Source organism: Hydractinia symbiolongicarpus, chromosome 9 (assembly GCF_029227915.1).
Source record: "Hydractinia symbiolongicarpus strain clone_291-10 chromosome 9, HSymV2.1, whole genome shotgun sequence".
In the NCBI taxonomy this organism is placed as follows: Eukaryota; Metazoa; Cnidaria; class Hydrozoa; order Anthoathecata; family Hydractiniidae; genus Hydractinia; species Hydractinia symbiolongicarpus.
In genome coordinates, this window is record NC_079883.1 from 23,061,812 (window position 1) to 23,078,679 (window position 16,868).

A 16,868-nucleotide genomic window follows, 5' to 3' on the forward strand; every position below is an offset into this window, starting at 1 on the left:
TAAAAAATGGTTCAGTCAGGGGACACCATATATTTATGACGTCCCCCTAGACAAGTCACTAAATGCTTAAAAAATAGCTTTAGGCTAAGTTAGCTATACATTGGTTTTCTAAAATTTTTTTTTTTATTTTTACAGTCAAAAACCTAGACAGGAAAAATTGTATCTTTGCTGTACCTCTGGGTTCCATTGGTCCAAGGCAGGTTCATCTGTGATATGCAGTCAGATAGAATTTTATTTTATTTTCAGCGGCTAATGTCTAGCAACATTGTCGAAAATAAGCCACAATAGGATGGTGCAACGCAAAGTTCAAGTAATCATGATAAAAGGACTCACACAGGGAAATTTAAAATTAAAATATTAGATTGTGTAAGACAAACTTTTTTTGTTGTATTGGAAATAAACTTTTAAAACGGTGGTGTAATAAAAGGCTAATACATCATCTTTTTATACAGAAAAATCCCCTATAACACAACTTAAGCTGTTGCAGTTAATAGGGCATTTGTCCAGCAAAAAATACTTTCACTCACAAGATCTAGAAGTTATTCTCAAAGTTTTGTTAAAAAATATGAATAAAATTTGAGGATATTTTTTTAATGTCTTTTAACAAAAAAACATGGACGTATGTCAATAAGAGCGGAAACATCAAAATCCTTGGCTCAGGGGTTCTAATGCCTAAGTGGTTGGGGAATCTGGATCACAGAATCCCCTGGTTTTGTGGGTTTAGCATCACTAAAACTGTACCATCATATGCATATTGTAGAATATTTGCATACAACATATTGGGTCCTGTTGGCACTATCAGGCAAGTTGTATTAGATAATAGCTGTGTGCATATATAATGCATTATTACCAAATTTCCCCCTTTTCCTTGAAAGACCGTTTAAAAAAATTGAGGTGTATGCTACGACCCTGTTAGTTGTAACTAGGAAGAAGAAGAAGAAGCAAAGAAATTGATTGAGTTTAATAATGTCTGTGACAAATGCAGCTAGTTAGTGCACGCATAGTGCACGCGACACGGCGTTCCAGATTCGAAGTGGAAAATTACATAATAATTGTTGCCAAAGTTGATATAGTGTCCTAATCAAACCCGGAAATGTTATCTATTAAGCTCACTCGAAAAAGTGTCATACATCAAAGCAACAAAACAACAAGGTCCACGGAAGAAAGTACGAAGATCGCTGACGTTTGGATTTTTGAAATGGAAATACATTTTCTTGGGACTGGCTCTGCATACCCTGCTCCGAAAAGATGTTCGTCCTGTACAGTGTTAAGACACGAGAAAGGTTCTTGGGTTTTTGACTGCGGTGAGGGAAGCCAAATACAGTTTCAAAAAAGTTCTTTAAAACCAGGTACTATCAAGAAAATTTTCATAACACACTTACACGGTGATCATTTGTTTGGTTTACCGGGTTTGTTATGCACAATTGGCATGAACAATTCGATTAATAATGGAGGACATGTTGATATATATGGACCCATTGGGCTAAAAAACTTTATCCGCTCATCATTAGCCTTGTCATATTCACACCTACCTTACACATTTTCTGTTCATGAAATTATTTTAACTTCATATAATGGTAAGTTATTTTACTGAACGCTTAGTACTAATTTAAGTAAGACTTGAAACATTAACTTTAATGTCACGAAATTTGCATAAAATTTGCTTGAACCGAGAACCCAAAATGACAATCTCCGGAAATATCCCACTTTCTTCACATTTTGTAAATTTTGATAAAGTACAACCCAATAATATCGCGAAATTTTTGCCCCACCAATGTTTGTGCTTGCGAGATATTTTAGTTAATTAAATTTTGATTGCCACGTTTTTTAAATTCCCATAAATAGAGAATTTTTATTAGTAATGTCTATATAATTTTCCTCTAAAAAAACCTCTTCTTTTTTAGAATTTTATAAGCAAAATAACGTCAGTATAGATGTTGAATATTGGGAGAAATTAAAAGATCTTTCCAAAGTAGAATTGCCATCTCATCCTAACGAGACTGCCGGTATTTCAATATACCAAAACAAAGAAGGCTTTTATAACGTTTGCAAGTCTAACGGATTAGAGGTTACTGCTGGTTTTTTGAAACACTCTATACCATGTATTGGATATGTTATTCAAGAAGACGATATACCAGGAAAACTTGATGTCGCAATTTTAAAGAGTAGAGGTGTTCCTCCGGGGCCCTTGTATGGTAAAATTAAATCTGGTGAAACAATAACATTAAAGGACGGCACTAATTTAACTCCAGCTGATTGCGTTGGACCAAAAAGAAAGGGCAGAAAAATTGTAATATTAGGCGACACATGTAATTCAGATGAGATGGCACCTATAGCACACGGTGCAAATGTTTTAGTGCACGAATCTACTAATGAAAATGCAGACGAGGTAAAATCGGTCGAGCGTGGACATTCAACTGCAGGTAGATCTTCATTTGTTATAATAATGCTAATCAATGCATGACATTTTGTACGATTTAGTTTGAAAACATAGGTTAACTATCAATGACACCAGCAAATTGTTTCTCAGCATCAACTTATGTCATAATTCCGCATAATTAGCCGAAGAACCGAAGATTTTTCTTAAAAGTGGAAAGAAACAACTTTTCCCACTTTCTTTTGTAAATTACCTGCTTTATTTCCTAGGAATGGCTGGATGTTACGCACGTCAAATCTCCGCGCATCATTTAATACTGACGCACTTTAGCCAGCGTTACGTGGGACTGTCAGAACCGGAAAAGGAAGGGAACACGTCAGTGGCTAAACTAGTTGAGCAAGCTAAAGAAACATTTCAAAGCGACAATGTGACTGCGGCAGAGGACTTTTTTGTATTTTCGATACCTTTACCTAGCTGAAAATTCAAGGGCGTTGAAACGTGAGGTGAATTTTATAATCTACGAGTTGGTCCGGAGTGTTCTGAATTCCTAGCATCGTCCTCCTTTAGGGCAAAAAAAAATTATATTGAGAAATTTTTTATCCTGCAGCATTTAAGAATGACCACTCAGAAATCAGTAACAATTATCTTTTTACATTCACCTCATTTTATTTCAACAGTTTATAAAAATCACTTAGCACCACTGTAAGTAATCTTTTCTATAAACATCTAAATATAAATTACTAAAACAGCTGTGCTCCAAAACCAAACACTTGTTTGATGGGTCCCCAGAAATGTTGTTTCCAGCCTTCCTCGGTTCGAACGGTGTCGTAATCAGGCACACCTGTTTGCGAAAGTCTCAACATCGTACAGTCGGATTTTTGTTCGAGGGTGATGGTAACCACAGAAAAAACGTCTAAAACAAAATCAAAACAAATTAAATCTTTCAAACAATAAATCTGTTTTTTTTCTTTTTCGTGAGATTATACACGAGTTAAGCATAGTTTAAATGAATCCTTTCGTTATTGCGCTCTTATCGGGAATTGAAAAAAAAAAAATTAAAAAAAAAGAACTGTTATGAACTAAGAAGTAAAAGTAAAATAAATTTTTTTTGTGGAAAAATTTGAAAAGAAAAGTTACAATGCCGTGCGATTATTTCTTAAAGAAATGAGCACGGTCAAAGCATTATTAAATTCACTGTTTGCTTTCTTTTTTTAATACAGAAACAACTTTAACTGTGACAAGCTGTATTGTCCTCTCAAATTTATACAAAAAACAGGACGAGGGAGGCATTTAAAAGTCTTACCAGACGGCCATTCCTTGAATCGCCACTTTTGAACGATCTTTTTAGCAGGTATCTGAGAAAAATAGTGAATGTAGAAAAAAAATTTGAAACATAAGGTGTTTGCGAAAAAAAATTGCGCGGTGAACAAATTTGGGTAACCGCAAACGTTTTTTCCCGCAAAAATTCTTTCGTAGAATAGTGCAAGTGTTTCTCCGCAAAATAAAAAATAATTTCCGGCAACAATCATTTTCCATAAGTAGGGCGTCACACGGCTTTGCTAATCATGTTAAGCCATCCCAATCTGCATTAGGTAATAAAACGAATTCTATTCTTTAAAATTTATTGTAAGGGTACGAATTATTTGCAGAACCTAGTTGTACAGATTTCACGCAAGCAAATATATTATTTCCTAAAAAATTACTGCGCAGCCACACATGTGTTACAGGTAACATTTCTATAACAACAAGAATTCATTCTGATGAGCTGGGTACAAAAATGTTGATTCAGGATTGTTGTTGAAAATTGTGAGAAAAGATTTTTTTCAGTAAGTTGTTTTTTAGCAGTAACATTTTTTTTGTTCCTAGTAACGACGTGATAATTTGAACTGTTTCTACTTTTCAGCGAAGCGAATATTTCGATGCAAAATCAAAACTAACAAAACTGCGCATGCTCAGATAAAATTCGCCGTCGAATTCGCCGTTCAATTCGCTTCGTGAAAATCCCCCTTAATGTCGTGATAATTTGGGTAAACGCATAGGTATAAAAGTTACAAAACTAAATCGATTTAATTTTGTCACCGGCTGCAAGATTATTCTTGTGATTCACAACACAAGTTAACATTTTTAGACTATAATAAATAGCATGAATTTTGTTACTATCGCCAAAAAAATTCGCCTTGTGTCGTCGACCTGACAGTTAAGATGGGTTATTTATTTCTACATTATGAATGTTCTCTTCGTGTGCATTGGTTTGTGAAACCTTATTAACCATTGATGCGGCATGTGTCGTTAAATTTTGCAACGTTACGTTAATAAGACGGCTGTTACATGTTTCGCCTATAACAGCCGACGTAAAAATAATGATTTATCTTTAAAAACTTACTAATTCGACGTATGATCCATTTATGTTGTCATTCATAACAGAAAATGTTCCACCAGGCGAAGGGTCAGAGGTGCATGGGGAACGGGTAAATGCGGACAACCTCTAACAAAAAATTAATTTTAATTTATCGTATTTAAATTCATCGTATGCAAATAGATTCCACATATCAAGGTTACCTCAGCCAAAGTTAGAGTTGCATATAATTCATCCGCTGTTGTTTTGAATTCTTCCGATAGATTTAAAGAAAAATGGCAGGAAGGCTGCTTTTTTGGAACTATAAAGTCAAAAAAATTAAAAATTAGTTCGCAACAACCGCTTCCCCTGTAATGATTGTGTGCATTCAGTACCAATATTTTCGAACGGTTTTAACTTACGACAAAACCCTCGTTGTTCCTAACTTTTGGTAAGCGTCTGATCCCCGTCTCGTAATGTAAATAACTTGATGATTACGCATTGAAAACTCTTAAATCTGTACTTTATATCGTCCGAAGTTATAGGTGAAAAACATCAGAAGTAAGTAAAATACATACGAAAATTTTAATAATTAACGTAGCAAAACGCCTCTACTTTCTCCACAAATTATGAGAACATTTTATAAAATTATAATTTTTGAGCAAAAAACAAAAGCTTACCATTATCATCAAATTTTAAATCCTTCATATCTTTACTAACCTATACACAATAAACATAATTTTAGTTTATCTGGAAAAATATTTAAATTGTACATACCGAGTAGCATTAACTTATTTATCATATTACCGCTGTTTGTTTACTTGTGTTAGTGTTTGAGTTCTTGTTTGTGTTTTCGTTTTTTGTTGGTAAAACCATACCAGCTGAATATTCTGTAATATATAAAACAAGAAACTGATTACAATACATAGTGTTGATAGTGAGAATACAGAAGACTTATTATCCATGTCGAACTCGCATAGAGCCAATTCGTAATAGACAGTGGTCTAGTTCGTAATAGACAGTGGTCTAGTTCGTAGAACACAGAGGGCCGAATGTAAGAGGCTTCGAATTTACAGATTCTTCCTCAGCAAAATTAATTTTTCAGGAATCCAAATTTATCAATATGTATCGCTCCAGATTAACATTGTTATTCGCAAACATTTCTAAGTAACATATCAAGAATAATTACCAGTTTTAAGATCTGTTATATAATTTTGACATTTCTCTCGACAAAGTTTAATTCCAGTCCTTCGAACAATTTGCTTCAACCTTTCAGCATTTTTTGAGTCACCTTTGGCAGTTATTTCAACCTTAATGCAGAACAAACATACCTCAAAACACATGCAACAACGGATTGGGGTTTAACTCGTCTTTAGAGGACTATATATACCTTAATGGAATTAATAATCGTGAGAACTAACTTTACCCAGAAATTTTTTAAAAAAAAATTTAAATTTTTAAAAAATTAATTTTCGCAAAAAAAGGATTTGTTAACATTTTGTTTCTTGATGTATACCGTTTTTCAAGTGCGTTTATGTTGGAGACATGCTGCTGAAATTCACGTATATATTATATGTATAAATCAGAAGAAAAAACTATTGTAATTCTTTTTTAAAAAGATAAAAAATAAATTTTACAGTAATTAATTTTCGCAAGGAAACTAACGTTCGCAAAATTGCCAGAAACTCGCGAAATTAGCGAAACTTAATTCCCGCAAAAATTAATTCCCTTAAGGTACTCCACTAAAGATTATTTTAGAAAATCATGCTCACAATGATTCCAAACAAAACATACATCTACATCATCAGCAGTATTCTCATCGCTCAAGTTTGGTATGTGAATGTTCCCACTATGTTCTAATTCAGAATCTGCTAGTTTACCTAAGATAAAACCAGGAAATAATTTATTTCTCGAGAGGAATTTAAGGAAAGATTGCAAAATAAATTGTGACGGAATTGGTGGAATTAAACAATGTAAATGGGGATATAAATTTTCGCGAATTCTAAAAGATTTTGTCAATTTCACAAAAAAATATAACTGCAAAAGTTATTAAAAACCTAGAATTCGCGAAAATTAATTCTCGAAAAATATTGATTTTTTTTTCTTTTTTTAAATTTAAAAAGACAAGGTGATACGATCCCTACTTCAAGGAAAAGTAGAAAAATTGTTTACCTTTATAACCTAATTTGACAATCCATTCATAAAAAAATATCAATTTCCCTTTTCTGTTACTAAAAAAAATTGAAGCAAATTACAAATTAAACCTTAAAAACATGTATGTTAGCATCAGCTTAAAAAGATTTTATCCCACACTTTAATAACTAATTCCAGCATGTAAAACAGCATGGCCATACAGGGTAAAATTGCTGTTATTGAAAGTCAGACAGATTTTTGGAAGCATAAGATCCCAAAAGCAGTGAAATTAATTCTTTACCCATAATCTCTTTTTTAAAAGAATTTTACTAATTTAAAGCAAATACTGCGGGTTTTCAAATAGATTTATTAGACTTTATTAGACACATATCCATTGCTTTAGACGCAAAATCAAAACATTTCATTGCATGGAAGGTTGTACAAAAAATAGTTAAAAAACAACCCTAAAAAACTTCAAAAACCTATTAAGTATAATAAGGAAAATGTTAGCAACTTTTTTGCAAACAAAACTGTGAAAATAAACTCAAATTGCAAGAAACTAAAGCTTTACTTTATAGTTGCTTCTCCTTCCAATGTTTTTACTTCATTAACAGCCCATGATCCTAAAACAACAAACAGATATATACAGTGATTTATACAGTTTTTTTAGTCAAAAATTTATGTCAATTTCTACTGCATTATATTTTTAATCATGCCTTTTTCCGAATTATTATTATTATTATTATTATTATTACCCAGGATAGCCTCTTTAGTTCCTATTGGTACTGATATCAACGAGGGTCCTGCGAAGCAAGCACAGCAAACGCTCAACTAGACAACGGCCTAAGATATTACTCCTATTCTCATCCTGAGCGCTAAGCAGAAAGGATAGATGCACATTTTAATAGTCTTTGGCATAACTCAGCCTGGGTTTGAACCCAAGACCTTCCACACTGGAAGCGAACGCTTTACCATAAGGCTACCAATCTCAAATGTTTTAAAATACCCCAGTACGAAAACATTGAGACTGACCCCTATACACACAGCTATTTTCATCAAATGTCCATGCAAGCTTAAATTGCAGATCACTTTTTCCAGCATCTAATTCTTGCACACTTTAATTTAGCACACATGTAATAAACATTTTCAGAATAAAAATCTAAGTTTGCTTTTTTATAATGATTAATTTGCATAGATGATTCATTAATCCAAACCAACATTCAAAATATTGTAGTTTTCTTTTTCAGTTTTGTGCAATGCGGTCTTTGTGCATCTTCAAGCACAAAAAAGAGAATCAAATATTTATGCAAAAAAATGTCACGAATATAGGTTATTTTTCAGAATGTGCCAGATAACTCTTAAAGTTATTTTTATCTATGCTGTGTTGGTAAGTGATTCACAAAATTTATTATTATGTAGATACATGTATAAAGTTGATTATTTTATTTCAAACATAATGCAAACCTTCGTCACATTCATCTTTAACATTTAGAAATAATTCTTTTAGTTTTTCTTTGGACCACGCTGTTCCATCTCTCTCAGTCCTAAAAAAAACCATCCAGTGGTTGGTACAAGAAAGACAGGGGTTGATTGGATGATGTTCATTGATAAGTATGACAGTTTTATAAGTCTGTGTTTTATCTTGGCTTAATTTGAAGCCATTTTTACAGGAGACAAATTTCTTGGAAAAGTACAAATTTAAGTCTTTTTTTAAATCTTTTTTTAAAATGCACATCTTTGGAAATTGTTACATTATCATATCAAGTAAAATTTCCAGTAAAATTATGACAGTTTGAGTGGCAGCAGAAAAAATGTTGAATCAGAAAATATTTGCACACACATTTTTCGGTTATAACCTTTGTCTCCCTAAGAGAATTGTAGACAAAGTCTGTAGCTTTTTAAACAGTCTGCCAACAACAAACCTTTTGTATTTACTTTTCAGTGGTAAGTTCTTTTGCTCTGATAGGACAGAAATGCTAGGATTTGGTAAATAGAGGTATTTTTCTGTAGATTTCTACTCATGAAAACACTGTTTTAGGTTTTAAACTATTATTAAGTGTAGCTAGATTGAGGCATTCTAATTTATTTTAATTTAATTAAGTGCTAACAATTCCTTTGTGTGACGAAGTAGACTAAAAATAACTCTGCTTCACCTAGCGCCCCAATCTTTTCTCCTGCCATGCAAATGCCAGCAGAGGCAAAAAAAACTTGCTGCTGAAAATGTTAACAAATTAATTCATCCATTAAAGTTAGCTATATAGGACAACAGTAGTGTTTTGTCACTTCTAAGGGAAAACAGGAAAAAATGAAACAACATTTTTCCTGTAGCTCAGTCGGTAGAGTGTTCGACTTGTCTAGTTGGTCAGAATTTCCAAAAAGATTTCTGTAGCTAGTACAAAAAATATAAGCCACTACAAAATGCAGGGACAATTCCTCATAAACACAGCAGGGTAGCACCACAGGCAATACCATGCTGATGATGTGGATGGCCCAATATTGGAATCTGGAAAGAGGGCAGCCATTACATTTTTTATTTTAAAAAAAATTCTTGAAAGCTTACGAAAGGAAAACATCAAAAGATCACTTGAAGGAATGCCAGACTGAAACTTTTCTCCCGCTGAAAGTACTTCTTAAACAATTAGCTATCTAGACATACCAGTGCCAGTTGTTTACATTTGTAGAATCTGGTCTTTCCTCAACAATCCATCTTGGATCTCCCTTTCCCCATAAAGCCATGCTTAGAATAGAATATAACGAAGACGTTTAAAAAATTAAAAAAGTTACCAGAATTCCACGAGTGTTTAAACAATGACCTAAAAATATCGAGAAAGTTCTGTCGGAGAAATGACGGAACTTTAGAATCAGATACGAGGGGGGGGGGCGAGGGGTGAGAAAAGAAGGGGGTTGGTAACCTGCTGTTGGGGATATTCTGTCAGATGTTTATGTCCAAAATTAAGACAGAATTCGACATAATTATCGACCCCAGGACACTCTGTATCTTTTCTGTCATCGGGACGGCGTCCTGATATAAAAGAGGCAACGGGCGATGGGGACGAGGTTGTGATGTAACAGCATCTCGCCCAAAGCTCTGAGATAAATATTCATTTCAGGGAGATCTGAGGACTAAAACTCCATTGCATGTCACATGATCCGCACTAGACCCAAAAGTTTAGTCCCAAAAGCGAAAAAGAAAAAGAATTTCGGATAATTTTAAATTAAGCACTGGTTTATTATAGCACTTTGCCCTGCTGTAGTGCTAAATTGTTGTTTTCAACAACTAAAAAGATTACAGCCATAAATTCAACATTTAAATATTTGATAGAATAAGTCAAATCTCTTTTATAGTAGACACTTTTTAGTCCAATCACAATTTTTCTGGTATGGAGTTGTCCGATATTTGGAGAGTTTCATTTTTCCGCTTCTTCAATTACATGTGATGAGTTCAGCTTAGTTTAAAAGAAGACAAAATGCTGCAATCGACATAACTCTTTAGATGTCAAAAGTTATGAAGGAGGGTGTGAACTGAAGATTACCGTAAATTATGTCTTTTATGGATTTATGGAAAGTGAATTGGAAAAGTGCTGATAGTAACAAGTCGAATAAAAAAAATGCTCACAAGGTTTTCTTCCCTATAACGTTAATTCGAAAGAATCTTTGGTAGCCAAGTTAATTTTCGTATTGAAAAACCAACCTCATCCCCAGGTTTTTTTGTCTTTTTGAAATCGAGGACGGCGCTAGCGGCTTTGAAATCAGACAACAAACCCTAGGGATGAGGATGTTGAAAAACCGCTGATGGTTTTCATACGGATTTTTATCAAGACCATGGTTTTGCTCGTCCAATCATTTTTGTACCTTAATTAGAGGTGCCCACTTTTTGTGACTCGAAACTTACAAATTAACTTGTGCTTTTGTTTACCACTACTTGTAGTCAGACAATTGTCACTTTGTGAAGAATTAGTAAACAACCCGTGTGGCGACCTTCTGTTTATGGGCTACCTAAAAAGAATGTAAAACTGAGGGCTTGTATAATCCTTCATGTTTCCCAATCTACCTTGTTGGCACCAGTCCATCCCAATGAGCTGAAATAATATGAAACCTGGAATAAATTTTTGGTGGGAGGTAGTAAACGAGATGTTATGATTCTAATATATATGATATAATAAAGATTTTTCTATTAATATATGTCATGCATTTTCACCCCAAGGTATTAAATTTCTTTTTTAATTTATTATTATTATTTAGCCGTGTAAAAAAATTTACATTTTTAGCCGCTCTAATGTGGAATCTAGAAATATGTGAGTTTTCGTTTACGTTAGCTATATTGCTTAACATATAACCAAGCCCGTAAACCCTCTATAAAAAGTTAGTAAAGAAGATACATATTTCTCCAGTCCATTTAGTTTCAGTATTTTTTTTATTTTGTTATTTTAAAATTCGCGAGGTTGATTTGCGAAAATTTTTAGAGACGAGAATCTTTTGGAAAGTTTTTATGGGATAAAATAATGATGTGATCGTCTGCATAATGGCGGTAGTCTTGAATTGTCACAGATTTTAATTCTTTAAATATAAAGAAATATCAGGAGACGAAAAGGGAAAAAAGCTAGAAATGCTGTTCAGATTTTTTTGAAAAAATTACAGCCTTTGGGCCATTTCTCGAAGGTAACTTGTATGCTCCGCTGACATTGTGATATATAATATGACTGCAATGTCTGCAATGTCTCGACCGTTTTGTTCGTTAGAAATCTATAACAACAGAGAATGGAAATGCATGTACAAAAAGATAACAAAACATTCGAATATCCATTTATAAAATTTTTATAAACGTTTTTTGAACCAAAATTTATTTTTCGTCAGAAGAAAAGTCCTATCACACAAATTCGACGCCGTTTTGCTTGTTGCTCATTGTTATGATGAATGTTGATATTAAAAACGCAGGGGATTCACAATTATCAACATTTCTTGCTGTTTTTCTGGCGAAGTGATACGAGGTTTTGGATTTACTGTAAGTTGATTTCTGAGACTGCATGTAGATGGTAATGTTACCAATTTTCTAGCGAAGTTGTTTGTTTACATTTATAGTAACCATTTCAGTTGCTGTGAGGTTAAAAGTTTTACCGTGTTTATAAAGCCCGTTGTGAAGGCTATTTAGCCAATCAGCGCAGCTTATTTCCCCTATAAACCGGTTGAAAATAGCTATCAGTTAACAATAATACAATTTAAAGTGTTTTGTCTACGTATACTGAGCAATATTACCCGAGGTCAAAAGTAAAGACCGAGCTTGCGGAGGCTGATACGCTGCTGGGGGTAATATTTCTCGGAAAAGATAGATAAAACAGTTTATAATGTATTTAATAACTGATAGCTATTTTCAACCAGTTTATACGGGAAGTCCGCTGCACTAATATTTTTTTGTATAGATAAATAGACAAATGGTTTTTTTTGTATTAGTATTTCTATAGTTCCCATCTTCTTCTAAGTTTTATGTTTTATGACATTTGCAGGCATTATGGTTGGAATAAAAATACTTTTTTACTATGGAAAAGCACTTCATAATAACAAATAGAATTTATTTTTTAACAAATAGAAAGTACCTCGTCCCCAGAGCCTTGTTATGTTTTTCTTATTTAGACGGTCTGATCTCTAATATACAAAAACCTAACAAGCCCTAAGGATAATTTGCGCTATTGGTGTTTTATGGAGAATGGACAATCCAAACACAATATCAGGTTATGACATTCTTGTCTCCAGAGCTTGTTTAAGATAAACCTCGAAAGTTTAAAGTTTATCTTAAAGAGACCTGGGGACGAAAGTGGCTGTATGAGTAACAATTTCTTAGAATAAGAATTATAGTGACATTGTTGGTATTGTCATTCGAGTAAAAATACTTCTATATATGGACAAACAGTTTATCAAAAATATATTCATCATGAGAGACGCCCTTTTTATACAACACCGTTCTTGCTAAGCAGAATTTTGATGCACACAGAAAACATATCTCTTCAGATACCGAAGACGATGGAGTACACAGTAAATGTATGACGAATTGGTAAGTTTATCTAACTTTACCATAGGGGTTATTTGTTGTCGCAAATTAATTCAGGCTAAAATAGCTATGTGATCGGAAGGTCTACACATTTTTTAATAAGTTTAGACATGAAAATGTTGTTGTTGAAGGTTTATCATTTCTTGAACATGACAGTTAAGTAGGCGACGTTTTTGGACATCCTACTAAATTGTTCTTAATACTGAGCCCATGGTGATGTCAGTAAAGTTGAAAATCCGCTAAAGCTCTATTTATGCGTAGTTGAGTATATAAAATGAAAGCAGAACAGACGAATATCGGAAGTTGGAAAATATCTGATTCTTCCACTTTCCAAAACAATTTAAAAACTTTGGTACAAACCCTTGGTAGACTTCTTGGGATCTTTGGATAAACCTCGAAATAATCTCAAAGAGATCTGGAGACGAAAATGCGATAAAGAGGCTCCAAACTTTCTAATTGTTATACCAATCCGTGAGCATTTAATGTCTTTTTTATGTGTTAGAAATGGGTTTTTTTTCAGACCAGACCGAAACGGCTCCTTTAGGTTCTAGGAATCAAAATAAAACAGCACAAAGTCCTTGATTTTATCTCACTGGTTGGGCCTGATGACCAGTCTTGTTTTTTTTTTCATTTTGGTCTATATCGCCTCTATTGCTTTTTTTTAATCCGTTTCACCATAATTTTTTTCTCGTTGACATCTTCCAGGCCATGGATCATGATGAAAGGCCATGATTTCAGGCCAAACACAAAGACAAAATCACGTGAATATTATTTGCACATTTAAAAAAAAAAATCACTATTCAGCTGAATACCACAGTACTGGGACAACTAGGCGAAGTAGTGAGATTCAACAATCAGAAGAACGGCCTTTCCAAACATTTCCGTATTCTATATACCGCAGAAGAATGAGTTGTATGTCTACTTGTCGAAGATCGATAAAAGATATGCAACCTTAAACAACAACACATGTCTTTGGCGAGAGCTTTGATCAAGGAGTCCGGGACAGATGATCCGATATATATTTGTGTTTGGCATATATTATAATTCAACATACAAATTTTTATTACGGCATATACATTTCAGAATTGACAATATGCTAAAATTTCTATCAAGCAGACATATTTTGAAAATGACCATCATATATACTTATTTTTGAGCATATATTTGTTAAATTTATTTTGCACTTAGGCCATGTATATAAACCTGGACATATATATTTGTGCAACATATATAATTACTTGTCCATGCCATATATATACTGTTTAATGGTAATATTGTCCGTGTTGGCAACCTTGTCCTAGGTCTTTTTTGAAGTAAGCGCTAGCCGCTTGACATAGGCAACACCCTGGGGGCGAGAATGTGTTAGCGCCATCCTCGTCCTTAGGGTTTGTTGCCTTTGCCTGCCAGGGCCGCTAGCGCTTACTTGTCGCCTCGATGTCCAAAAAAGCAAAAAGCCCTGGGGACGAAGTTGTGTTAGCGCCCCTTAAATCTGAAAATTACGTACGTCATCTGGTGAAGGACTGAATCTAGCAGAGAAATTATTCGCGGGAAATGGGATTGATCACCAGTTTCGTTTTCTCAGTTCAGGAGCGTTTTGATAAGGTATCCAAATAAAAGATTGAAGATGCATATATCTAGTTATGATTTTTAACCTGTTATTTTTATGGCAAGTAAGAAGCTCTCAAGAATTAAGCAGCTTGCCACTGAGCAGTCAGCTTTTCTTAATAGATGTGGAATATCAACGTGCAAGGTAGGAGAAACAATCAGTTATGATATCTGCACTTACTGCATAACTTTATGGATGACTATACACCATATAGCTTCAGCCAACCTTGGCAAAATAGGCAGTAAAAATGGAAACAGTATCCATGTTGAGAAACAGTTTCCTAATATACAGAAACAAGTTTCGGTTTTTCTGTTTTCTGCAAAAGCGACTGTATGTACCTTGGATTTCCGTATTTAAAATCTTTAATCAATAGGCAGCCCAACTAATAATCTTAAAAATATTATATAAAACCTGGGTGTAATTCAGGGGTTCCCTTGCTAATAGTCCTGTTTATTTAGCCTGTCTCAAAGCTATTTAGCTAGCTCCCTGCAAAGAATTTTCTCATTATCCAGTGCCGGCATGGAAAATAGACAGAAATAAAACTGGTTTCTAAATATGGAGATTGTTTCTCTTTAGAGGGTTTTACCATACGGGAATTACTCATAAAGCTTATTTTATGATTTTTATGTATAAACGATTACTTACCGACTTGCCCCTCTGGTTGTTCTAAAAATCTGTGGCAAAGATCACATGTGTTAAGGCTTAATTGTTAAAGTTATCTCTCAAAATATGGTGAAATAGGCTGTTTAAAGATAATTCTAGCAAACTCCTTTATGAGATAATTATTTTAACTTTCCACGCTATTGCCTTGAACATATATCAACCCCAACTCAAATCGCAAAAAATTAATTCCTATAAACATTGAAAAAAAGAACAGGTACAACAGGTCTCAAATCGTTTATTTAAATTCTATTTAAAACGGTGTCCTTTGAACTGAGATGCAAAGTTCACTGGATATGCACAGATATGCAGCACACTTGCATTTGTTTACATTTTTCAAAAAGTATTCAAATACCTATTCCTTATAGGCTAAGGTCTAAATTGCTTCTAAATTTAATATATAGACCAAGCAATAACGCACTGTCACACAATTTTTAACTAAAAAAATTGCTAATTATGATTTTTAACTAGCTATAAATATGTAGGATTTATGAATCCAAAGGGTTTGAGTGACTCCAATTTAATTAGTTGTTATACGGGCAAGAATGTATGGTCGGAACAACAACAAAAAAATTAACAAAAAATAACAAGGGAGGAGGGTGTTACAACAACAATTTTTTTTATGTATTCTCGCATAACACACGCAGTTTATATTTTTTAGTAGCAAATGAAAAATAAAATAGTTCTCAAGGTGAAAAAATAATAATACTTGCATGCTCAAAAACTTGTTTTCAAAAGTTATGCAGCGAGAATTTTTCTTGTGTTGTTGTGAAAGTTATACAGCAAGAATTATTCCTGTGCTGTTTTGAAAGTTGTACAGCAAGTTGTAATTGGGCTGCTTCGAAACTTATACAGGAAGTTATTCTTCTACTTTAAAATAATAAAACAAACAATTTTAATGTTCTTTTAATGTTTTTTTGCACAGTTTTATAGGAAAATCTAAGTTTAAGTACAAATTATTTTATTGGTTACAAATTATTTTATTGGTTTAGTTGACATTATATAAAGTCTTGCAGCGGTAAAATCATATAATATTCATAACAGAGGAGGGTGTTACGACAAGTGTATTCTATAGAACTTTAAAATAGGCTCTTTTTTTGTCGCTGTTTTTACTACAGAGACTAGTAAAGCACGGCAGGATACCAGTCTAGTGTAGCGGTATGTGAATTATTCGTTTTTGAGTGTTATAGCAGACTACTCTGTTGCACAAGGTACAAAAACCTATTATTTTTACAAATTTATCATTTTGTATTATTCCTTTATGTTCAGTTGGTTCTGCTAGTACCAAGCTGCAACGGTCGTTTGTTATGGACATGTACAAAAATGTCATATTGAAGAAGAACTACTTTGTTCATCACTAACATACTTCCAAGCAGTGTACGGGATTCGATCCGCTGTCCCCAAAACTGTGAGCTACAGACGAACCCACTACACTACTTGCTGCAATTAATTAATTAAACAACTAATTCACGGTGAAAGCCTCACAGGATAACCTAGAGCCAAGACTGGCTGGCTTCAAAATTTCTGACTAAAAATAGGTCAGGCCCACATAGGTGTGATTCTAGTCCACGGTAAAAGCCTCACATGATAACCTAGAGCCAAGACTGGCTAACACAGGTCAGGTCGACATAGGTTGATCCAATTTGCGCTATGAGAAAACAAGGCGGAATATTTCGATCTTCACATTCCTGGTAAATTCGACAGAATTTGATTT

The 16,868-nt window shown here is 33.7% G+C and overlaps 3 protein-coding genes across 4 annotated transcripts in view; 2 read left to right on the forward strand and 1 right to left on the reverse strand.

Moving 5' to 3' along the window:
• Positions 1 to 1,074: 1,074 nt before the first annotated feature.
• LOC130656373 (zinc phosphodiesterase ELAC protein 1-like) lies at positions 1,075 to 5,318 on the forward strand. The gene is made up of 3 exons (XM_057459212.1): positions 1,075 to 1,577; positions 1,905 to 2,423; positions 2,647 to 5,318. The coding sequence occupies exons 1-3, from the start codon at positions 1,094 to 1,096 to the stop codon at positions 2,853 to 2,855; spliced, it is 1,212 nt and encodes a 403-aa protein (XP_057315195.1). The 5' UTR covers positions 1,075 to 1,093; the 3' UTR covers positions 2,856 to 5,318.
• Positions 3,007 to 9,661, reverse strand: LOC130656374 (activator of 90 kDa heat shock protein ATPase homolog 1-like). Its single transcript, XM_057459213.1, has 12 exons — positions 9,502 to 9,661; positions 8,310 to 8,389; positions 7,417 to 7,468; positions 6,885 to 6,943; positions 6,507 to 6,592; positions 5,902 to 6,022; positions 5,520 to 5,602; positions 5,393 to 5,432; positions 4,937 to 5,034; positions 4,761 to 4,862; positions 3,681 to 3,732; positions 3,007 to 3,290 (listed from the first exon to the last, which is right to left on the reverse strand). Exons 1-12 carry the CDS (start codon positions 9,579 to 9,581, stop codon positions 3,118 to 3,120), a joined length of 1,026 nt encoding a protein of 341 aa, XP_057315196.1. The 5' UTR covers positions 9,582 to 9,661; the 3' UTR covers positions 3,007 to 3,117.
• A 3,186-nt stretch (positions 9,662 to 12,847) lies between these two features.
• The window catches only part of LOC130656348 (DNA repair protein RAD51 homolog 2-like), a 33,286-nt gene continuing 29,265 nt past the window's right edge, over positions 12,848 to 16,868 (forward strand). Inside the window, exon 1 of one of the 2 annotated variants that reach the window (XM_057459183.1) lies at positions 12,848 to 12,891. In XM_057459183.1, the coding sequence (XP_057315166.1) occupies positions 12,877 to 12,891 (15 nt within the window). In that variant the 5' untranslated portion in view covers positions 12,848 to 12,876. Of the gene's footprint in view, positions 12,892 to 14,408; positions 14,639 to 16,868 lie in introns of those variants that run through there. The other variant, XM_057459182.1, reaches the window with a different exon arrangement.